At 54.7% G+C, this 23,447-nt stretch overlaps 1 protein-coding gene and 1 long non-coding RNA gene across 5 annotated transcripts in view; one reads left to right on the top strand and one right to left on the bottom strand.

Annotated features, from left to right (window-relative positions):
• Nucleotides 1-7,753: 7,753 nt before the first annotated feature.
• LOC138685177 (uncharacterized) lies at nucleotides 7,754-9,577 on the top strand. Its single transcript, XR_011324459.1, has 2 exons — nucleotides 7,754-8,692; nucleotides 9,369-9,577. It is a non-coding gene; the product is annotated as an uncharacterized lncRNA (long non-coding RNA).
• The window catches only part of LSS (lanosterol synthase), a 27,396-nt gene continuing 13,343 nt past the window's right edge, over nucleotides 9,395-23,447 (bottom strand). For 2 of the 4 annotated variants that reach the window (XM_069782271.1, XM_069782273.1), the window contains 20 exons: nucleotides 22,143-22,320; nucleotides 21,733-21,841; nucleotides 21,209-21,330; nucleotides 20,777-20,873; nucleotides 18,913-19,048; nucleotides 18,578-18,686; nucleotides 18,119-18,237; nucleotides 17,590-17,687; nucleotides 17,426-17,453; nucleotides 16,751-16,807; nucleotides 15,975-16,046; nucleotides 15,218-15,268; nucleotides 14,922-15,071; nucleotides 14,475-14,571; nucleotides 14,161-14,266; nucleotides 13,534-13,599; nucleotides 13,027-13,107; nucleotides 12,558-12,728; nucleotides 12,030-12,108; nucleotides 9,395-11,815 (listed from right to left, as the gene is read on the bottom strand). In XM_069782271.1, the coding sequence (XP_069638372.1) occupies nucleotides 11,630-11,815; nucleotides 12,030-12,108; nucleotides 12,558-12,728; nucleotides 13,027-13,107; nucleotides 13,534-13,599; nucleotides 14,161-14,266; nucleotides 14,475-14,571; nucleotides 14,922-15,071; nucleotides 15,218-15,268; nucleotides 15,975-16,046; nucleotides 16,751-16,807; nucleotides 17,426-17,453; nucleotides 17,590-17,687; nucleotides 18,119-18,237; nucleotides 18,578-18,686; nucleotides 18,913-19,048; nucleotides 20,777-20,873; nucleotides 21,209-21,330; nucleotides 21,733-21,841; nucleotides 22,143-22,320 (2,112 nt within the window). In that variant the 3' untranslated portion in view covers nucleotides 9,395-11,629. Of the gene's footprint in view, nucleotides 11,816-12,029; nucleotides 12,109-12,557; nucleotides 12,729-13,026; nucleotides 13,108-13,533; nucleotides 13,600-14,160; nucleotides 14,267-14,474; nucleotides 14,572-14,921; nucleotides 15,072-15,217; nucleotides 15,269-15,974; nucleotides 16,047-16,750; nucleotides 16,808-17,425; nucleotides 17,454-17,589; nucleotides 17,688-18,118; nucleotides 18,238-18,577; nucleotides 18,687-18,912; nucleotides 19,049-20,776; nucleotides 20,874-21,208; nucleotides 21,331-21,732; nucleotides 21,842-21,918; nucleotides 22,058-22,142; nucleotides 22,321-22,401; nucleotides 22,473-23,447 lie in introns of those variants that run through there. The other 2 variants (XM_069782274.1, XM_069782272.1) reach the window with 2 other exon arrangements.

Genomic DNA, 23,447 nt, shown 5'->3' with positions numbered 1-23,447 from the left:
TGAAGGGGTGCAGAGCCCCTCCTAGAGGTACTGGTTGTATTAGCTGTGCTCACGTCTGATTGTATTTTCATAATTTATATATTGTTAATGCAATTAATTCTGCTGCTTGCGCACCCAGCTTCAGACTGAGTGGCGAAGCCTCCACTACTTCGTTCACAGGAGTTATTGAATAACTCGTAATCCAGTTGCCATTCAGGTAATACAAGGACCCATCTACAAATAGTTCCAGATTGGAGTCTAGAAACGGCACATCTGTTACATCTTCCCAAGTCTTTTCGGCTTCATGTGTCATTACTACACCATTGTGATGTGAAGTTCCTTCCCCAGGTAAAGGCAGCAGAGTAGCAGGGTTCAGTGCATTAGTTAACAACCCCAAGGCTATTCCTTTCCCTTCCTTTTCCCTTCCTTTTCATAACATTTTTACTATCAACCTGGGTGGATACTGTAGTATCTGCTTATATGAGTTAGCAAAAATTGCACGTTTCTTTGGGAAATTATATTCCAAATGCTAATGCTCTGGTTTGTGTTCTGCCTTCTCCTCCTCAACATGTTAAAATCTTAAAATAAGCATGCATACCATTTTACTGTCTGCTTTTCCCCAGGTTTGCCAACACAGGAATTCAAAGGGCACTGTCATCAGGCCTCCTAATGGTAGGGGTTTTGCTGATAGTTGTTAAAATGCCACAGCACATCCCAAGTAGACAACAGTCTCTGTAGTGGTCTATTTCGGATATGGAGAGCCAAGAATAGAGGTTATTGGACCAATGTGTTGCAAAGCACCTGTGCCTCCGTGGGAAATGACCAGAGGGAGATCCCTTGCATATACAGTGCACAGGAGTGTCTGGATGCTTAGGTGAAATCTTTCAGGTGGCATACCTACAAGGGATAGAAAGAAGGCCGGGTAATATAGTTTTCTCTGTGAAACTGAGATGAAACACGCGAAAAAAATTGTAAGAAGAACAGTAGAACCTGCTGTAGGCCTGGAGTCCGATTTATCTCCTTCACTTGTGGAAAAAGCTGACTGATTGTGGCAAGTTACTGATCTGAGATGAGTTAAATAAGCATTTTCCCTGTGGCCGGAGGGCTGTGATAACTATTTTCAGGACAGGAAAGCTTGACTGTGGGCAGAAATCAGTGCCATGCCTCTAGCCCGTTATTGCCTCCATTGTGAACAATTATCTGGTACTGCCTGCTTACGAAAGAAGGCTGTTTATCTTCCTCCCACTGCGTCCAACACAAAGCAGTTTGCATGCTGTACCATGTCAGCCAGTACATCCTCCTGTCCCACAGCACAAAATGATGTCGTCATACTGCCCACTGAATGTGCCCACTGGCTATGTAGGGAGCCTGGGACAGCTGTGCTCTCAATGAAAGCAACTTAATTGAGCACCAGGGATACTGTCACTACACATGGCTATATACTGAGGGAGATGGGAAAGATCTTTATTTGAGCAGGAGAGCTGCAGGCATAAATGTAGATAATTCTGCTAAATGAAGCAAGTGATCCAACAAATTACTGGGATGGGAACATTGCTCATCATGCAATTTTCCAGTGAAAATGTTGGAACTTAGGGAGAGAGTTGAACTGGATTTGAGCATCTTTGCTCCTAAAGTGGAGGAGTCTATGCAGTCAGTACAAAGAACTCAACTGAGAACAAGTAAGTTCCTCACTGAATCTAGGCAATGCTCTTACCGTAAAGTGGAAAGAATTTGGGCAGTTGTTTTAAGATCTCTGAGAATCTCATCTTGAATACAGTGTACAAGTTTTGGTAACCTCTTTGCAAGTTGAATAAGAATAAATGAGGAGAAGACCTGTTAAGGTGTTATGGGGAACAGTGATACAATTAATGAAGAGAAGGTAGTCTCGTTTGTTGGAATGTTTAGCTTAGTGAAATGAATGCTGGATTATGGACCACAGACCACTAGGGGTAACTGAGAATGGAGGAGGCGCAGCGAAAGGAACTGGTAAGAGGGGACCCAAGAGTGTGGGGGTGCAAACAAGTATGAAGACACATACATCTGTCCTACCCAATGGTTGGTTGACGTTGGAACAATTTTTTCGTGTAAAGCAGCACAGAACCAGCTGGTGGCAGTGTGGAACTTGGTTTAGAGAAGCAGTTCTGTTGCATGTTTGCCTGGAAAAACGGGACTCATATGCAGGATGCCCTCATAGTACAATTTCCCTTACCAGTGGCTCTTAGCTATGAGCTTTATTTCATTAGGTTGCCAATTGTAGCTGTCTGTTGCCTGGACTACAGTTAGTATTGTCCTACAAGCAGTGAACTAGACAACAGTTTAATATATCTTCTAGCAAGCATAATATTTAAGACCTAGGAGGACTGTCACCCTGCTGTGGGCAGAATTAATAAATCTCTCAAATACTGCAGAAAAAGCTACTTGGGCCATTCCACTGTACTTACTCTCCTTCTTGTAGAAGGAAGAGCTTATGAGGTTGTTCGGTTCCCATAACTTCTTCTGAGATGCCAAGGGGAGGGTGAGCTTCTGTCTTCTCCTTTCTCTCCTTCATCAGCTTTCAAGATGGAAGTAAGGACCAGAAAAGAGCAGGCCCTTGCTGAGATGGTGATCTGACATGGGTACTAGACACTTGTCTGATGTTCTAGTGATCAGGTTTTGTGTGCAAGAGGAACTTGAAGCCCAGTGGAATGCCAATTCAAGCAGCTCCTCTCCTCCTCTTCCTGCAGAGTCTGCCAGATCCCTGGGCTGTGTTGCTGCAGTAAGAAAATGGACTTTGAAGATACTACTAACGCTGGGGAAACAGGAAAGCTGCAAGTGAATTCATTCTTGTCCAGCTTTAAGGCAAATGTAGAGTATGTAGTGGGGGGTGGGTGTGTTTGTAAGTTTACAGCCTCAGCAGTCTCCAGTGCTACATGGGGCTGCAGCTTACAGTGGGGTGTTATTTTCACCTTCCTTTCTCTAATACTTGGTGCCAACTTTGCTTAACTCTCTGTTTTAACAGATTTTTTGACAGAAGTGATTTTTAGACAGTAGTTCAAAAGAGAAGTAGATTACTGAAAAATAGTTGGAAAGTTCTTAGAAAAGTGGCTGCCTATTTCCTTACCATTCACGGGCAGGATTTACAAGTCTCTGCACTTCTAAAGTTTTATACTCACATTTTGGATAGCATAATGATTGCTGCATCTTATTATGTCGGTAGCATAAGTTCACTACAAAACTAGGTATTCTTCCCCAGGGAGAAATGGAGATGCAGCAGGCTTAGGCATCCAAGTGCCCCATTTCTGTACTTTTCAGCTGGGCACTTCTCAAGCATGGAGAAATGTCCTTCCGCTCTTTGCTCTTCAGGTGGCATTTGAGCTCCTGCTTCACACGCAGCCTTTGGCAGAGAGTGGGGACCAAAAGGGCTGGGGCTGCAGCCAGTGCCCTGACTGCTGGGTTGGTGGGGTCATTCCTCATCCAGACATTGCTTCTCTTCCCTGGGGGGGTACCCTGACCGGCTCCCTCCTGGCCTCCTTTATCACACTGTGGGTTCGCCAGCAGCGTGGGGAAATATGCTCCCCAAGCACCATTTGTAAAAGAAAATAGAAATCTCTTCCCAGTCCCTCTTACTTTCTTCTCTCAACTAAGGCAGGCTCTGTGATTTCAGGAGCGGTGCTTCTGCAAGGGCATAGTCATGCACCCAGGGGAGGCTCCCAGGTTTCAGCAGTCCCGCACTGGCTGCTCTGTAGGACCAACTAGAAGTAAAACACTAAGTAGGTTTTGCAAATTAAAGGAATGAGAGGTATGCAACGCCTTGTTCCCTTGATTTCCTTCCTCTGCTTTTATTTGCTAGCCAAAATGTAGAAACCAAACCAACAAAATCAGTCACAGTTCTATACAGAACTGGGAGGAGTGGCTGAGACACCAGGTGATCGCACTGCCACCCAGAGGGACCTTGACAGGCTGGAGAAATGGGCTGACAGGAACCTCCTGAAGTTCAGCCAAGGGACACGCAAAATCCTGCCCCTGGGGAGGAACAGTCCCAGGCACCAGGACATGCTGGGGGCACCCAGCTGGAAAGCAGCTCTGCAGAGAAGGTCCTGATGGACACCACGTTGAAGTTGAGGCAGCAAAGGAGGCCAGCGGTGTCCTGGGCTGCGCAAGGAGGAGCACTGCCAAGCAGGTCAAGGGAGGGGATCAGCACTGGTGAGGCCACTGCTGGAGTGCTGTGTCTGTTGCTGGGCTCCCCAGCACAAGAGAGACAGGGACAGACTGGAGAGACTCCAGCAAAGGGCCACCAAGATGGGGAAGGGACTGGAGCATGAGGAGCGACTGAGAGATGGGACTGTTCAGCCTGGAGAAGAGAAGGCTGGGGGGATCTTCTCCATATATATCAATATCTGAAGAGAGAGTGCAAAGAAGATGGAGCCTGGCTCTTTTCAGTGGTGCCCAGGGTCCATCCGGCTCAGGGTGGCCCTCCTTCAGCAGGGGCTTGGACAAGATGAGCCCTGGACGTCCCTGAAAACCCCAACCACTCTGTGAGTGTGTATGCTGGTGCAACAACCAACAACAGGGACAGCCTGAAAGGGTCTCTTCTTCAGGGAAACCCGGAGGTCCCCCCTCCCACTCTGGGTCGTCCCCAAGATCTGTGCAGTGGCAGTGTGCCCCAAAGGGTGCTGGGCCCTCGCTGCCGCCCTGCTCCATCCCTTCCTGCAGACCAGGTGGCTGGGGAGCTCCTGGCGTTGGGGCTGAGCTGCTGCCCACACCTGCCTGCCGCCTTGGCAGACCTTGCTTCCCAGTGAGCGGACCCAAATGTTGGTGTTGAGTCTGGGGGGCTGCGTCTGCCCCATCAAGGGCAGCTGAGCATGGGGTGAGGCTGCTGAGGGAGACCACGGCCTCTCAGTGCCTTCTGCCCTGGAGACGGATGCAAAGACATAAATCTCACGGAGATTTAGATTGAAAAAAGCTGGCAAGCAGGAGGTGGCTCTTTGCCACTTCCCAAGGCTCCCTGTGAGCAGCATCCTCCCGTCAGAGGTCCCTGGCCACGCCGGGCACCCAGGTGGCCCTTTCTGTCCTTTCCCGGCACTCCAGGGGAGCAGGAGGCAGGATATTTGTGAGAGGCTTTCTGGTACCTAGAGGAGGATCCAACCCTTGCAGGGCTTTTGGCAAAATCCCCCCTTGGCCCAGCAGCTGGCAGAGCTCTGGCCCTTGCCCGCCATGCTGGCAAGGAGGTGGGAGCGGGCTCGCGTGTGGCTCGTGTCACAGCTCACAACATCTGTCTGCTTAACCTGAGACACATGGCTCCTCCGCCACCGGGCCATGTTCCCATGTTTCGTACTACGTCCCCACCAATATTGCCCGGTGCCGCGCTGCCACCGGCACAGCATAACCTGCTCTGGCACTGTGGCTGTATTGCAGGGTGGTGTCGGCTCATGTGCCCATGAAAGCCACTCTGTGCCAGCCGTCAGCCCGTGCCGGGACCGGGGAGGGATTAAGAGGCTGAATCTGTAATGGATCCTCACCAGGCAACCAGTGTTTAAAGGCTGTGATCTGCTGCTTCTTGATTGTATTCCAGCCCCTCGATGGAATTTCTGATGTGTAACTGAGCCCCGCTAATCCATCCTGGCCATATATAATGGATGGCGGTGAAGTGAAGGAACACAAACATGGCTGCATATTGGTAACAGATGTCCGGGCAGCGGTGCGGCACATCCCTCTGCTGAAGATCCCCCACTGCCGGTACCCGCCCTCTGTGCCAGCCAGTGCAAAACCCTTCCTCCACCCCCAAAACCTGGCTTGGCCTTGTGCGGGGGCAGGCGCTGTGACCAGCTTCAGCCATTCTCCACTGGCCCGTGGAGTGGGACGAGGCCTGGAGCCAAGCCACCGAGCCTCTCTTTCCAGGACTGGCACCGGTGCCACCCGCTGAGCCCCAGCGCTGCCGCTCAGTGTCCCTGCCAAATATCGGCGCAATGCTCACTGCGCTCTCTGCCCTGCCCCAGCGCTGCAGCCATGGCCCCTGCCCACTCCAGGGCTGCCCAGCCCCTTCGGCCTCCCCTCCCACCCCGTAGTGCCCACTGCTCCCCGCGCGGGGACTTTGGGGGTGCAGCTGCACCCACCTTTGGGTGTTTGCCTGAGCAGGGTGGGACCTGACCCCCTGCACTCAGTGGGGGGCTCCCCGGTGGCTCCTGGCCTCAGCAGCCAGCTCAGCCCCCCACGGCAGGTAAGGCCCCACTGGGGCTGGGGCTGCAGGCACCCCCAACCACTGGGAACAGCCAGGCTATTGCCCTTCTGGGGAGTGGGGCAGGGGGGCCGGGGGCATGGGGCGCCCAGAGAAGGGCTGGCAGTGATGGGGGCAGCCCCAGGCTCGGTCCTTGGCTGCGTGGGCATTGTGGTGTCCTCCAGGGGAGAGGGGTCAGCGGGGGCTCTGCAGCTCCATCCCTGCATGCCTGCGAAGCTGTCCTGAGCTGAAGAATAGTGTCTGCAATAATGTAAGTGAATTTTGGAGACCTGGCCTGTGGCCTTCTTGGGTAACTGTGTGTCCCTCTCTTGTGCTTCCTTGCGCAGCATCCTGCTCCATGCTGGGCTCGTCTCCCCCTATCTGGTGGAGGCCTTCTTGCCATGGCTGGATTCCTGTTTAGTTAACCTGCAGGTGACAGCTACAGCTTTCTTTGCTGAGGTAAGGCGGGGGTGGGTAAGGAAGGGTTCAGGGGGCTTTTACCAAGATACTGCTGCTTGGGATGTCTTTTTCTGTGGGAAGATCCCTGGCGAAAGTGTCCCTGGAGCGGGGTGGCCAGGGCTGGGATCAGGTCCCTGTAGCACTGCCTGTGTCATTCCAGCTCTCTTGGAAGTGTGACAGGACCCACAACTGAGGCAGGTGCTAGAGGAGTCACTCCGTGATACCTGGCCCCTGCCAGCACCAATGAGTTAATTAAATAAAGCTCATCACGAGATGCGTAAAGGGGAGTGTACCTTTTCTTTCCCTCATGGCACCCTCGTGGTTGGCAGGACCACATGTGGGCGACACTGAGGTTGGGGGGCTGCCAGCTGTGGGGCCCCTCTCAGATCTTCCTGGGCTGGCGCCTGACAGGATCAGGCTACAAGCCTCTAGTAAACACGCAGGCCAATGTTACTTGCCATTTTCCCCTTTTCAGCCAAGAACATTGGCACTGATGATGGGGGGCCCCAGCCGGGCCCTCGGGGCACAGCAGCTCCTAACCCACCCCGGCCCGGCCCTCACCCTGAGGCCGCACAGCAGGTACATGCAGCAGGGGCCAGCCGGGTGCTCCCTCCCTCAGTGCCGGCCCCTGGCCTGCAGAGAAGCGGCCTGTGGAGAGGGTCTGGGTTCAGCCTGCTGGGGCTGGTGCCCTCCCCTGCCCCCCAGCCCTGCTTTCCTGGGCACAGTGTGATGCTGTGTGGTTATGGCGGATGGGCCAGGAGCAGTGAGGGGCTTCTGCAAGCAGGTTCATGAGTGCTGACGTACCGTGTTGCTCATCTTCTGTACTGCCCCTTCTGCCCAAGCCTGTGGGAAGGTCCCAGGTGCAGTGGATCAGCCTGGGGCTGAGTCAGGTGGGGCCAAGACCTTGGGTGCCCCAAACAGATATGCCCCTGTATTGGGTCTGGCTGAGATGGAGTTAATTCTCCCCATAGCAGCCCTCATAGTGCTGTGCTCTGCACTGGTAGCTAGAAAGGCATTGATAACATACCAGTGTTTTGGCTGCTGCTGAGCAGTGCTGGCACAGCATCAAGGCTGTCTCTCCAACATTTCTGACCGCCTCAACAGCAGGCCAGGGCTGGGCAAGATCTTGGGAGGGGACATAACCAGGACAACGGGCCTAAACTAACCAAACAGATATTCCATACCATATGACGTCAGCTCAGATATAAAAGCTAAGTAAAGGGAGACAGAAGGGGGGGCATTTTTGTCTTCCGGAGCAACCACTACTCGTACTGAAGCCCTGCTTCCCAGGAAGTGGCCAGACATCGCCTGCTGATGGGAAGTAGAGAATAACATCATTTGTTTTTTCTTTGCTTTCGCACATGACCTTTGCTTTCACTTTATTAAACTGTCCTTATCTTGACCCACGAGCCTTTTGTTATATTTTCTCCCCCCTGTCCAGCTGAGGAGGGGGAGTGATAGAGCGGCTTTGGTGAGGACCTGGCGCCCGGCCAAGGTCAACCCACCACACCCCCACTCCAGGCAAGGCGTCTGGGTGCCAGGACTCTGCAAAGGGAGGACAGACTCTGGAAAGGGGAGAGCCAGCCATTGGAGGGATCCATCTCTCTTCAGCCAGGTCCCACAAGAAAAGCCAATTCGGGGTGCCCAGCAAGGCCCCTTGGCCGTCAGGGAGCTCCAGTCCAATGCCAGTCTCCAAAGCCGGTTTCTGTCTCAGGAGGGGTGTCAGAGAAATCCCCTTTCCCCCAGGGCTGCCCTCAGTGAAGGAATGAACCCTGCAGGTGGGGGAAGCACCCTCCTTTTTTGGACATGGTTACCAGGGGAGCTGCCTCTGCTGCTCTTTCTTACTGCCAGCCCTTGGTCTCAGTGATGAGCTTGAATATGTCCTGCCATGTTGGATGCAGCTCCAGCCTTTCTAGGACCCAGACTGCTTGTGGAGAAAGGTGGCTGCAACAGCAGGGAAAAGTCATCCCTCAGCCTCTGCTGGAGACCCCTTCTGCCTTTGCTCCTTGTTTAGCCTCTGCACCTGCCCCATCCCCTGTCCACCCACACTTTCACCCTGTGGTGAGTCTTAGGCCTTGGCTGTGGGGGTAACCCAGGTCATGCCCATGTTAGGAGACATTAGGTACAGTTGCTTACTGCCTTATTACATGAACAACGAATGTAGATGAACAGCAGAAAAGCCTCTGGAGACAAGCACTTCTTCAGATCTGTTACAAAGCTGTAAACTTCAAAAGCTACATACATATTGGGAAGAGTTGAAGAGACTGTTTAAAGGGAGTATGTGAAGGAGAAAAAATGGTCTGTAAAGACATACACCTCCTATGCTTTCTGCTGACTGATGTATGGTGTGCACCACTACATCAGTGATGACGCCATGACACTGTGGTCCAACTGGGGAAGACCATTCCCTGGTGACCGCAGACACTTTTCATATGCGGGATTATTACTGTGTCCGTATATGGTCTGGTTATGTGAGGAGGGTCAGAAATACCAGTTCATTGTGGTATGGCAAGGGAGGAAGGGAAAAAGAAAGAGCACCAGGGCAGGTTGCTCATGTGGCCATGAGGCAGTGGTTTGTTTGGGGCCTTAAAGATCTCTTCTGAGATGGAGATGGGGCTGTGTGTGTTTGGCATTGAGCTGAGGGATTCCTGTGAGTAAGGGGTCAACTGATAACAATTTGAAGTATCAGAATTCAGTGGTTTCCTGCATAAACAACTTTTTCTACTGTCTTTTGAAGGTATGCAGTGCAGACAAGACACCATCTGATGCCTGAAAGCTTTTATACACAACCAGGTAAAAGCTTTGTCCAGTGTCTGGAGACCACCTCACACAGCCACAGTTCTGGCCGTGTGGTGTCTGCCAGGATATCTCAGGACAGGTGCTGGAATGGGGAGGGAAAATGCTGGTGGAAGATTCCTGCTTTTTAGTAAATCTTTGTTATCATCACATTGCTTGTTTTGCTTTTTCCTCTAGTGTACATTTCCTGGCACCATCACTATCATGTACTTTTTCTGGGACTTACAAAATACTTGCCATGTATTTGTCCAGGCCTGTGAGACTTCAGCTGCTGTGCCCTCTTCTGTGGCTTACTCTGCTCCTGATTATGCCTCTTAACTTATCTATGAGGGCTTGATGCACTTCAGTATTTCTTCCTCTTTGTCTTTCTCTGCATCTGTGGGTTTTTATATATTATTTTACACTCCTGTGCAGTGGACACCTGTTTTCCCTTCCCTGTGAATGAGCTGGGGCACTTCCTCATCCCTGTCCGTGCTCTTCCCCGCTCTCCGTGGGTAAACAGAGAGGCTCTGTTTCCTCCCAAGTCCATACATTCCTTCTGTGGCTCCTGGGGTCTTAAGTTTCACTGAAAGCCTTTCTCTTGCTGGCAGTGTGTGGTTTGAGATGCATCACTCCCCTTCTTGTCACTCCTCGTCCCCTGTCAGAAACAAGGGTAACATTCGGACAAGGTTTTGGAGCAAGTGTTTTATCATGGTTATTCCTCAGAGCATTTTCAATCATGAGGCATTCCCATTGGACTCTTTTTTAGAGCTGGGCTGATCTCAGACGTTGTTTCCAACTTTCTTTTCTCCTTAGTTAGGAAGCAAAGCACTGCTGGGTACAAAAGAGGGGGTGCTGCTCCTGGCAAGAGCTGTTGATATCGAAGTCCCTTGCTTGATGGTAGATGCTGCGAAGGGTCTGTGTACCCTCTGTGTCCTGCCTCAAACCGAAGGTGTGTACACGGTGGTGGAAGTCCTGCCCTTTGCTGCCCTTGAGCTTTCAACTGTTAGTGGCCTCTCAGTGGAGTCTCTCTTCTGACTCTCACTCTTCATTTTACAATGGGTCTGCACATGCACACTCCTGTCCTGGTTTGTGGGGTAACTGCTGATCCTTTCTCATTGCATGTTCTGGAGGCTTTTCACTAAAAGAGCAGAAATGAATGGCCTGGAGAGTAACTTGAGCCCCCGTTGGATAGCCTGGAGAGTGGAACCTCAGTGGTGCTGAAGGTACTTCATTCCTCAGGTTTTTGTGGGCACGGCACTTGGAATCTAACACAGGCGCTGAAGAGCTTGTCACAGGATGAATTTGGTGGGGATGAAATGCCTTTGGCTTTACTTCTTTTTTCTGCTGCTGCTTTGTGTGTTGTCCTCTGGCCTCCTAGTAAGTCCTGAACCACTCACTTCCAGTCCATGCTCAGAGGTTTTCTCTTTTGTGTGTGTGGCTGGTTGTTTTTTTTCAGGTGGCCTGTATGCAGCTGATCAAATCCATCCTGCTGGTGAGCTTGACTTGGGAGTTCAGGTTAGCACCAAGCTGATGCATTCAGGACTTCAACACATCCCCACAGCAAGGAACAGCCATCTTTCCTGTTTCCCCATGGAGTGTGATGGCCCCACAACAGTAGCACAGCTGTTCTCAGTGTGAAAAACACAGAAATTCTCTGTTTCTAGTGGACACAAAGCAAAGCTGGTCTTCTCAGATCAGCTGCCCTCACACAGGGCAGCTGGCAGCCAGCGGTGGGGCCCGGCAGGGTGCAGCACGGAGGCCAGTTCAGCAGGGATTGTGCAGTGCACCCCATCTGCTGGGCACAGGGGAGGCCCCAAATCCCACACTATTGCCGCAGACAACCAACCTGGACAGCACGAGGGGAAGATAAAGGCAGCCTTGCTCTACCCACGATAAGAGTCTGTCTAGATGTGTAATACTACACAGCTTGGCAGCTTTTTCTTCTCAGATCACCAAACAGGTCTGAAAAGGCACTTCACTCCCCATCCCGTGAGGGAGGATATACCTGGGAAAAACCTTTAAAAGTGGAGTTTTAGAAGAGGTTCAACAGAACGCAGAGACTCTGCAGCACCACAACAGCACTCCTCCCTGGCAGATGCAGCAGACCATGTGTTAAGATCAGCACTGAGATATCCTATGCAGCAAACATCCCCATGGCCCCATGCAGCAGCTGATATCTAGGACAAGTCAGAGGCTACGGCATCTGCAACGGCCTGGGCTTCAGGCAGACAAGGCCTCCTGCATGGTCTTCCCCGCCCCAGCTGAGGATGCGGATTGCAGTTGCCCAGCAAGAGGGCTGTTGGGATGCAGCCGGCAGAAACGCCCTAGCGTCCAGATGGGGAAGACATTGCGGTACGCAGTGTAACTGATGGCACACGACTTGTTGAATACCCCAGCAATATTCTCCTGAGAGACAGAGACAGAGAGCAAGATGGTATGGGTGACAGGGGATCACAGTGTGGTGCTGAGCTCATTGCCTTCCTGAGGTCCCCCACCAAAAGCCACATGTGGCTTTCTTTCCAGGTAAGGGAAAGCACACTATTGCAATGGCTGCACAATGCCCAGGACATCTGCAACACTAGGGAACGCCTTGGAAAGACCAGAGGAAAGAAAGATATACCTGAGGCCAGTCCCCATTGGGCAGCTGCTTGTCAATCAACACTTTGATGCCTCTTTCCAGCACATCAATGTCAGGGTACCTGCAAAGCACGAGGGAGATGTGAGCACTCATCCAAACCGTCTGCAAATCCCCATCTGCTTAGGGAACTCAACCGCCTCCAGACCACCCCAAGCTTGTCCCAGGCATGCCGAGTGCTTTGGGAAGGCCCCTCGCAACCCTAGGACACCAGGCATTATGAATATGGCAACATTTTCCCAGGCTGGAGGCCTGCGGTTGTGATCCAGACCTTTGCTTTGCACTGGCTCCCCCTCACCCGGCATTATGAGCCTTGCTGGCCTGTGGAGCACCGCGCAGGCCAGTCCCTCATTGCAGAAGGCTTGTGACCAACGAGATCATGAACAAACACGGATGGGTGCATGGCCCATGCCAGCCAGGACCAGGGCCCTGGCACACAACCCAGCCTGCATTTCCCATCTCATAGAACACTCAGGGCCAGGTGGTGCCTGAAGAGGTGAGGGCTGCTCCTACCTGACAGCCATGAGCCCCAGCAGGGCCCAACATGTGTTGTGGATCTGCGACATGGCACTCTGCACATACGTGCGCTGCTCGCATGACTCGAAGTCCTCTCCCCACCCACCATCTGCCATCTGCTTGGAGAGGAGGAACTGGCAGGCCTGGGCCACCTCTCGGCATGCAGCCCTGGAAGGATGAGGCAGAGAATCAGACAGGGCTGGGGACAGGGAGCGTTTGCACACCTGTGTTTCCCACCTGCAAACAGGAGCTGTGCTCTGCCCTGCCCATGGCTGTGGGGCTGCCCCGAGTTTGAGGCTCAGGCAGCAAGTGTGCTGGTTGTATCGCAGGCACAGGATTTGGGAGAAGCTGTACCTGGGGCTTGAGACCCCACGTGCAGCCAGGGCATCCACCCAGTCCCACCACAGAGTCTTGCCCCGGCCCAAGAGATAGGTAGGGACAAGGGAACCAGACAGCCCCTTCTCACCCGTCACTGTATGTGTGCTGCATACTGGCAAACGCCTCCAGACCAAACCAGGTGCCGTAGGTGAAACAAACCCCCCAGCTCCTAGGAGGAAGGGGAGAGCGGTGCTGTCAAGGATGCAAGGGCCCAGGTGGATGCAGGATGCAACATGTCTGTGTTCACAGCAAAAGCAGACGCAGGCATAGAGCTGCAGCCTGCCTTCCCCTATGGCACAACCATGCCCAGTCCCACCAGCATCTGCTCCCAGCTCACTCAGGCATCAGCAGACACTCTGGGACCAGAGGAGCTGGAGCCACCCTAGCCCCCAGGGGTCCTCTAGGTCTTGTGTAATGCACAAGGTGCCTGCTCTGCCTGGGCTGGAGGGAAAGGAGAGCAATGCACAGGACCTACAGGAGGATCAGCCCCTGCTTGCCCTTCCCACAGATCCTGCTCGCCAGGAATGCTTGCCATCATGGTCCCTCTCACACTGGGGCAGCCAGGGGAAAACCGGGCACAGGGAACACTGCTTACCCTTCCCATGACCCATCAGCTCGCTGCTTCTTGCGACAGAAGTCCAGGCCCTTCTGCAGAGTCTCCCTGGTCAGGAAAAAGACAGCTGCTTCAGAAGCAGACCTAACTCAATGGCTACTTTGTTAGGGGCATCCATCAGTCCCTCTGAGGCTTTGACAGGTCCCATTATTAGAGGGCTCAAGAGGCAAGAGCATGCACAGGCAGCCATGCCGATCAGGATCTCAGAACCAAATCGTGCACCACTTGAGTGCTTTTCTACCTCGTGCCAGCATGCAAGCAGGGGACGCAGCCTACAACCGGCTGCAAGATCAAGGCAACTGCTAAGTCAAGAGGCAGGCAGATCTCCACCAACTTCCCCCAGCCTGATCCCAAACAGCCTATGCCCTGCTCCTTGAGAGAGGCTGGGCCCCAGCCCCTTGTGGGGGGCTCTGGTTTGGAGAAGTCACCAGCATCCCAGCTGTGCACACACCAAGGTCCACCACAGAGGCTGTTCCATGCCAAGGCAGAGATCCAGGCAAGACCCCTGACAAGGCTCAGCAGGGACTGTGCCAATAGAGGCCATGGCAGGCAGCGCGGGACGTCGCAGCCTGTGTTCTCCCCTTCCTGACTCTCATCTCAGTGCCTCACCTGATCTCTGGGGCTCTGTGCTCAGGGAACTTGTCGTGGAAGTGTCTCAGTGCCTGCATGACAGCCGATGTGCACTCCACGTAGGTGTAGTCGATCATGATGTCGCCTGCCAGCAGGTGAAGGGTATCAGTGCAACAGCCGCTCTGCTGGGGAGCCTCCGAGCCATATGCTACCAAACTCTGCCTTGGACCCAGGGCACACTTATCCCACAGAGTGACCTGGGACAAAGCCAGGCACCCACTGGGCACGGCAAGGCCAGTCCACTGTGTCCCTTCACAGCGGACAGGATGACCAGCCCCACACACTCCCCTTACCAAACACTTCTGAGGGGTTCAGCAGCTCCAGTAAGTGGCCTCCTCGCTTAGTTTCATATGTGGCAAAGCCTCCATCAGAGTTTCTCATGCTCAGCAACTGCCCAGACAATCAGAGAGAGGGGTTGGGACTGGCTCACAGGCAGTACCACCCCAGTCTGGCCCCAAACCAGGTGTGAGGACAAAGTCAGACCCACAAGTCCATGGGGTTGGCAGATAACCCAGGTCCCAAACCACAATGACAGGCAGGCCCAATCTGGACTATCACATCACATTATGTCACATATGTAGCTCTGTATCACAGTAAATATGGTGTTGCCATACCAGGCCATGGGCCTTGTAGTAACTTAGTAATATCAGACATAATAACTCATCAGGCCTTGACTTCTCTTATTTTAGCTTGGTTTAGCTGCCTGCATTTCCCTTGGCCCTAATTTTTGCAGCACTTACCACATTCACAGCATCAAAGAGGCGCTCAGGGGGGACAAGGTTGGCTATGAAGGGGCACTTCTCCTGCAGCAGCATAACTGACTTCAGCCCTTCTGCTGTGCAGTCTGCCACAATCCAGCCACAGTCTCGAGTGCTGAAGGGGAAACCACCCTGGAAAGGGATCAGGAGGGCTCAGCACCTTCCCCTGACCTGTTTTGTTCTTGTAAGGGGGAAGGTGCTGCCACTCATTCTTATACCTCTGCCCAAATCCCTGCCCCATTCATGTGTCCTTTAGAGACCAGTTCCAGCCATCATACCTTGTTCATATGGCGATAATATTTCTGGTAGTCGGGTGGGTTCTCTGGGATCTGGAGAAGACAAGAAACAAGTGAGGGCAGGCTGGAGGTGCCTGGCTGCAGGACCATGGGCTGAAACCATTGCAGATGCAGAACTGTAGGGGACTGGGCACCACCCATCTTTTACTGAGGGAGGCAGACAGGGAAGGAGGTCAGCTCTGGAGCCGGGAGTGCTGAAGAGAAATCACATTTTGGCCTGGTTTCATCAAGTGTTGCTAAAGTCCCCTTTTTGGGTGCTTTCCTGCCAGGGAGCCATCTGCTTTCAATGCTCCTATTGGCAGCACCATGAGCAAGACCTATGACTGCATCTGCACCAAGCTGCTAGCAATGGTGACTCCCACGCTGAGCCACTGGCCTCGCCAGCAGGAGCTGAGCTCATGCAGTCACTAGCCAAGGAATCTGGGTTTCCCAGAAGGGTGCCTCAGATACATGGGCACCAGACAGGACGAAGGGCAAAGAAGCCTAAGCTCTTAGTTTTCCAGCCTCTCTTAGCCCACGCAGCTAATCCAAACATCCCTGGGCCTGGCCAAGGTCATCTCCAAGCTGCAAAGATAGCTCCCAGCAACAGGGAGCAGAAAACATGAGGCCGTCTCTAGAACTTTGCTAGTCCAGCCCTTCGGAAGAGCTCTTCAGAAGGCAACAGATGCATCCAACAGACCTCTGAGAAGCAGCCAGATCTGCATAGCCAGTGTGTGAGACACCAACTGGGTCCGCTCACCTGGGTGAACTGGAGGAACTTGTAGGCATTTTGGAGGCAGGATGTGAATTCAGGCATCTTCTGAGCTTCTGCCTAGAAACAGAGGTGCACAGGCACCAGTCAGCAAGGAGTTGTGGCCACCAAACGTGCCCCTCAAGAAAAGGATGTGCTGGGACCTTGCTGACCTGCTGATCTAGGTGCCATTAATGCCTGGTGCTTCATACAGCCCTTTCTGTAGGTTTGCATTCATACTTTGTTTACTGTTTCCATTACAAACCTCTACAGTGAGAACTGAACCAACAGCTGTTGCTAGCATAAGAGAGAGATATTTGCATGACCAGGTTAGGGGCTTACCAGGGCAATCACACCACCCTCCATAAGGCATACCCACCATAGCTGTCTCTGCCCCACTGCAGGAAAGCAGGAGACCTACACACTGTTCCTGCCAAATGGCAATGCTCTAGGGCCAAGCAGAGCAGGGAGGAAGGGCCAGGGTTTTACCACAGGACTGCAGCCATTGGGAAGTTTAACCTGACCCACTCAGCTGGTGCTGTGGCCTCCTGCTTCAAAAGCAGCTGGCAAAGATGGGCTGTACCAGCTGTGCTGGACACCCTGCCTACCATGGCTGAGGTGGGCTCTGAGAAGACATGTGTTTGCCTGGCTCAGTCATATGATGCAATGCCAGAAGTGGCACAGCAGAGGTCTGAGGGGATGCACAGTAGGAGCTGTTGGTATTCGGGGATGTGCCAGAGAGACCATTTTCCCAAGGCAGCATGCAGCACTGAGGGGTGCATTACCTCCAAGAAGGCTTGGATGGCAAACGCAGTATCCCAGAGCTGGGATCCATTTGTGCCCTGGAAGAGAAAAAGTAGTTAGTGAGGGGCAAGTGCTGGCAGCAGCCTGATGCAGCTGTGGGGTCTATGGGACAGCATATTCCTCCTACATTACCCCCACTAGTTCCCTCCACCCTGCATCTGTTTTATGTCACCCAGCATCATGGCTGATGTGCTGGCATAGAGGGGACAGATGCAGCAGCTCAGGGACAGCAAGGGCATATGAAATGAGACAGCTGCTTCAGCCTGCTCTGTGCACAGCCAAGACAGGCGAGGTGGCTAGCGATAAGGAGGAGAGGGATACAACAGCTATGAGAGAAGCACAGCTCGGTCCACGTGCAGTATCAGGGGCCTGTCTTTCTCCTTCCCTTCTCCCAGGACCCGTGGGGATGAAGGGGATGGAGGCCTAGAGTTGCCCCCTCAGCTCATAGCCACAGAGAGGCAAACTAGCAGGACGGACACTACTCACTCCTGGCACAGCCAGGGGAAGTGGCAGTGAGACAGACAAGGCCACCAGGGAACAAAGGTGAGATGCCAGGAGCTCAGGCCCAGTGTGAACAAGCTATCCCATTATCCTATGGGCTGCCCCAGCACGTCAGGGTCCCTCTCAGTCACAGCTGAACTCCTACAGCACTTCACCTGCATCTTCATGCCATCGAGGCCCAGCCTGTGGGAGGAGAGAGCAGAATGCTGCAGCACAGGCACAGCGAGAGTGCCAGGAAGCGGGTCAGGAGCCACAGTGTGCTCACTCCACAGGGATCAGAGCCCTACACTGTGCCAGGTGGGCCATGCTCAACCCTTACCAGAGATAATCAGGGATCCTGGAAACATGCTCCTGAAAAGCTGGGGAGTTTTTCCCATCCACGAACCAGCGAACCAGCATGTTGATAGTCTTGGAAATCTGCAGAGAGCAGCACTGTCACAGCTCTGGCTACAGCTTTTTCCAGCCCCAGAGACATATATCCCTCCCACCCAGCACAAAGCCATCTGGAGGTGGTCCCAGGCTTGATCCCAACAGCTCCATCTGTGGCATCACTCAGCATAGCTGAGTTAGTGGGGCAGGTGCCATGAGATTACTCCAGAGCTTCCTCTCAGATGATTTCCCTGGACCACAAGGACAGGTGTCCCTCACCAGGGCCATGGCTGTCCCCCTGCCCTCTGCATCTTCTGTGCCCTGTTAGCATTAAGCTCTTGAGCATTAGAAGCAGCCGGAGTTGTGCCTGAGCAAGATCCGGTGATTATGGTTACACATCACAATCGCAAAGGGCTGGGGGGCCACAAGCTGGTCCCTAAAGAGCAAGATTTTTAAAGGATTGACAGTAAGTGTCCTACCGGCCCAATGCTGATGCACTTGGTGAATCTGTCATCAGCTTTGATGTGGTCGTACAACTCTGTGATGGCTCGCTGCCGCAGGTGAGTGCTGTGATGGGCTTCGTACACATTCATGATGGCTACAGGAGGAGAGGGACATGCAATGAAAAATCCACCCCATGCAGCCAGATTCACTTGCTGTGGCAGGCTGCATCACTGCTCATGTGATGACCAGTCAAGGAAAGCATGGGAACTGCTCTGCCCCAGAGCTGCCTGAGGTCCTGGGCACAAGGCCCTGCTGCTCTCAGGGAGGGAGAAGCCCAAGGATCACACAGTCCATGTCTCCATCTCAGCTCCAGGGCATATACCAGTAGCTGGCAGTAGACCCTACAGAGCCCCCATGGTACAAGGCAGCTTCAGTTCCACCACCACCAGCTCACATGGCAAGGGCCCTCCCACCCCAGCCAACACCACACTCACCATAGGCAACCCCCAGAAGCCAGCTGTGCGGGGTGTACACATCACAGGCAGCCACATTGTTCCTCTGGGCTGGCCAGTCTATGCTGGTGTAGTCTTGCACGTACAGCTCCTGGCACAAAACAATGAAGGGCATCAGCTTGGCAAGCTGGGAGCAAGCACCCAGAGGCAGCTTACGGCTGGAAGTTGGCTCCGCTGCCTGGACAGAGCGACTGTGCAGGTATGAGAACTGTCACTTTGCAAGCCAGGGGCTGGTCCAAAAGGACATGGCTGGCACAGCAGGTGGTCAGGGAGCCATGTATCCTCGTTGGGGAGCCCCACCAGGGTCAGCTCCTTACCTGCCGCAAGCTCCGTATGAGCTCATCCTCTTCTGCTGACAGACGCCTGGCGTAACAGTAGCTCATGGGGAGGTAAACCTGGCGGCAGTGACACCAGAGCCGGGATGGGTGGGCTGGGAACCATGTAGGAAGCAGCCTATTTGCAAAAGAGAAGGTGCTACTGTGAGGAACAAGGAAGGCCAAGGGCAGCATGGAGAAACAATGTGCTGACGGGGATGCCCAGAGCAGGGCATGCCTTTTCCTATCCCCTGTACCAGGCCTGCTGCTGCTGGTACAGCTGCAGGAGAAAAAAAAGGGAATATCCACACAGCCTGGCCCTGCTCAGATCCTCCCCAACAGGGCTGCTCCCTCCCAACCAGGGCCAGGAGACACCGCTCCTGGTCCAGCTGACACAGGGCAGGGAGGATCCCGAGCTCAGAAGAGGAGGGAGGGGAGAAGCCAGTTCAGGGGCCCCTCTCTTCCCCACTTCACTTTGAAGGCAGAGGCCCAGACTGATGGTTAAGTGCATTTGAAGACAAAGCACCAGCAGCCCTTGGTACTGTGCAGCCCCTGATTTCCGCCAGGGAAAATGTCATACGCTTTCCCTCTCTCACACCCTGCTGCCCTCTGTGAGAGACTGAGTTAATGTCTCAAACATCGTGGTGGGGCAAGTTCTGCATAATGACAACCTCAACATAACAGTGAATGCTGCACAGCAAGGAACCACAGGTGAAAAGAAGCGGAGCAGCAGAGATCAGCACAAGACATCAGCAACGGGATGGAGGTTGCGCTAGAGTGTGGGCTGCTCTGTGTTCTGATATGCTGAGCAGGGCAGCTCACCATGCATGGCCAAAGATCAAACAATGGTCATGTCTGCAGGGAAGAAGTTACTCCCCAGACGACCCCCAAGCCCACCAACCCATTTCCCAAAAGTTCTGAAAGCACAAACCGCGCATGACACCTAATTAGACTAACGAGTTCGAGGGCCCACCCCATGCACACACGCCCACCAGGACTGGACCCCTTGGCTGACTGGACCAACGCTGGACCCAGTATCGGTGACATCTTTCTCTTTTCCTTTTTCTCTCTCTGTCTTGCTCTCTCTCTCTCTCTTTCCCTTTTCCATAATCCCTACACCCCATCCCTTTAAGACATAAAACCGTTGACCAAGTCTGGGACTAAGAGTGGATCCAGCTGCCCCTTGGCTCCTCTCTGAGGAGTCTAGAAAGCAAGGGGGTCCACTCTGAACCTCGTGACTCAACGGGAGGACTCTCCTTATTCCCTGAATTAATGTATATGGTTACCACAAGTTACACAGTTTACTGAGGTAGTTCCATGCCAATTCCTGTTGTGTGAAACCCTGCCACCTACTGTTATGCCTCCCAAGTTCAGGTTGCTTCTGCCATGAATAAAATGTTTAACCAATCGTTTGGTGTCCTTTCACTTTAATTTAGTGCGAGGGAATTCCAAATTCACCACGACCCCTCCCTGGTCTGTCCAGCCAGGGTTGTGACACCCTCTGAGTAATCGGAGAGGGTATGAGTGAGGGTTAGAGCTGGCAGCCTTACCTGTAGCTGTCCTGTCCTGCTAGGGCCCAGTTACTATACTGGTGGCAGGCAGGGAGCACACAGATATATCAGGGATCCCATGGGTAAAGCTAAAAGGGCTGAGCTCTGGCATCTCCCTTTGGGGCAGTGTTCAGTGCTATCCACCCACCGGCTGGCCTTGCTGCTGGTCTCCTAGCTGATAAGCAGCCTAAGCACCCCCAGTTACAGGCCACAGCTGGAGTTATCCCAGCTAACACCAGCGCTTGGAACAGCTCTGGGTCGAGGCTGGTGGCAGGACTGACAACACCCCCTACGTCCACACTGAGGGCGGCACATACCACATCTCTGGAAGAAGCGTGTTCATTCCCTCCCAGCTGTAAACGTTCAAGACAGCCAGCCAAAACTTCCCCCAGGAAGGGATTCCCACAGCACCTCCTGCAGAGAGCAATTGTCAGCTTTCAAGGTTAACACCACCATGCCAGCTCCCTGCTTTCTTCCCCATCACACGGTCCACTTCTCCCCATGTTTGGGAGCATGCTGCTCAGGCTGGGACATGCCCCAAAAAAAGGCAAGCAGGCAACGGTACAAAAACGTACCACGCTTTCCCATCATTAATTGAAAATCCAGGGGCCATCAAGGGCAAGCAAGAGCAACAGTTCCTCCACTACCTGGCAGCCCCCTCATGTTCTATGTAGCCCTCGGGTCCAGCCAGACCTCTCTCACCAGCATACTAGCCCCATGGCTGCTGTGCTGGGCACAACGGAGCTGACCTTTGCTGTGCAGGTTGACACGGGCCCGCACAATGTCAGGGTCATCTGGTCCGAGCCCCAGGATCCTCAGGGCTACGTAGTTGAGTGCTGTGCCAAACACTGTCGATTTGTCTTCCACATGCCTGTCACGCACATGCACAAAGACAGCATAGCCATTAGCCAGCTATTAGCATTAGCCAGACACAACTCACCACACAGGGCTGTCTTTGTCAAGGTGAAGCAGGATGCCAGAGGTGACTGTGGAAAAGGGGAGATCCAACCAACCCAGGGAGAAGCATTGCTCTGCACTACCCTGTCACACACAATGCTTTGGGATACAGCGCCACAGAAATGCAGCCAGACTTGAGGCTCTGGCCTCCACAGTGACAGAAGGCATACCTGGAGGGCTACACATGCAAGTCCAACCACCCAGAGATATCACAGTTGCCAAGTCCCACTCCCCAAGCCTGGGTGGATTTGACAGCAGCTCCAAGCTGCGGGACCTTGGAGGTGCCATCACTAAAAGAAGCATCTTTACTACTCACAAGCCCCAGCCTCCGTCTGGGAGCTGCACAGAGCGCAGGTAGCGCACCATCTCTTTCCGAAACCCCTCCGGCAGCTGGATCTTGGCAGTGTGGCAGGTGATGAGGAGACCTGGAAGATCAGGCAGGCTGGCTCTCACACCAAGTCAAAGGCGACACATCCATCCCTCGCCTCCCCGCGAGGCCTACCTGGCAGGAGGAAGAGGGGCCCGCCGTAGTCGCCCGCCCAGTGCCCGTCCTCGGCCTGCAGGGCGGCGTAGAACCCCATGCCCTTGCGGGCAGCCTCCCGGGCCGTGCCGGCCGCCGGCAACGGCGGCAGCGCCTCGCCCTGCGGGGAGAGAGCGCCTCAGCCGGGGCTGCCCCCGGCCCGGGCCCCGCCGCCCGGCCCTCGCCCCGGCCCTCCCGCCCCGCACCGTGTCCAGGCCCAGGCTGTGCTCCTCCAGCGCCGTCTGCGCCCGCCGCTCGCCGCCCGCCTCGCCCTCGTCGCCCAGGTAGCTCCAGCGCTGCCGGCCGCCCTCGCAGCACAGCCGCCAGGCGGGCAGCGCTGTGGCCGCCGCCGAGGGCCACGGGCCGCCGCGCCGCCGCACCGCCCTGCCGGAGACGGGCATCGTTAGCCGCGGCCGCCACCCCCGCTCTGCCCCGCCGGCTCCCCTCCGCCGCGCCGGCACCCACCCGCCGTCCGCCGCCATCGCCGCCGTCCCGATCACCGCCGGGCCAGGGCCGGGGCCGCGCCGCCCTGGGCCGACATCGCCTCACGGGCGGCAGCCAATGGAGCCGCCGAGCCGGGCCGACGGCCCCGCCCCCGCCCCGCAATGCCGCCCCCGCGGGCCGGTGTCCGCGGCGGCTGAGGGGACCGGCCCCGGGCTGCGAGCGCCGGCGGGCCGGGCCGGGCCGGGCCGGGCCGGGCAGGGCAGGCTGCCTCCCCTCGGCCACCACCTCGGCCCTCTCCGCCCCGACGCCTGCCTGCCAGGGGGACAGTGCCAGGCTCGGGGGCGTGCCTTGCCCTCACCAAAAGCCGCCTCAAGTGGCGTTGGGCTATGAAGGTGCTCTCACGAGGCTGTCGCCCGGCCGGGAACTGCCACTTTGTCTGGGGGATGGCGGGAACCTCCTGCCTGCCTGTACCTGTTGTCCATGTCACGGCCTCTGCCAGCCCCAGCAGGCACCACGGGCATTAAATGCACTTTTATTTAAACCCAAGAGCTCCAAGTTTCCACCAGAGACTCCCTGGCAGGCTGGTGCACAGACCCGACGGGGGTGATGCTTTGTGGGGGCCGGCAGGCAGCCCGGCAGGGAAGGGGGATCCAGAGGGGAGCAGGTGACAAGGAGCAAGAACAGCAGCTAACGGTGGTGCTGGACAAGCGGGTGATCGATAAAGATGGACACACACACACAGTGGAGTGGGTGTTGGTGGCACTTCACTGCCTAGCAGTGGTGGTTCCTCCTGAGGACCCACCTTCACACGGGTGGCTGTGGGCCACCAGCCCAGGCTCAGCGCCGCAGGCATGCCGTGGTGTTGCTGCCCCTGGCTCCGTGGGGATGTGCCGCTGTGTCTGTCCCTGCACGCGTCCCCCTCCTTGCAGCACCTCCTGCCATGGGGTTGTCATCACCCTGCCAGCAGCCGGGACCCAGCTCCTCTGTCCCCCGTGTCTGTCCCGGGCACAGAGACCATGTTTGCTTGCCCAGGAGTGCCGCCCCCCCGCAGACCCCAACAGCCACCC

The sequence above is a fragment of the Haliaeetus albicilla genome, chromosome 4, assembly GCF_947461875.1.
Source record: "Haliaeetus albicilla chromosome 4, bHalAlb1.1, whole genome shotgun sequence".
NCBI classification, from domain to species: Eukaryota; Metazoa; Chordata; class Aves; order Accipitriformes; family Accipitridae; genus Haliaeetus; species Haliaeetus albicilla.
Note: the sequence above shows the minus strand (reverse complement) of the source record. Positions and strands in the feature narration are given on the sequence as shown.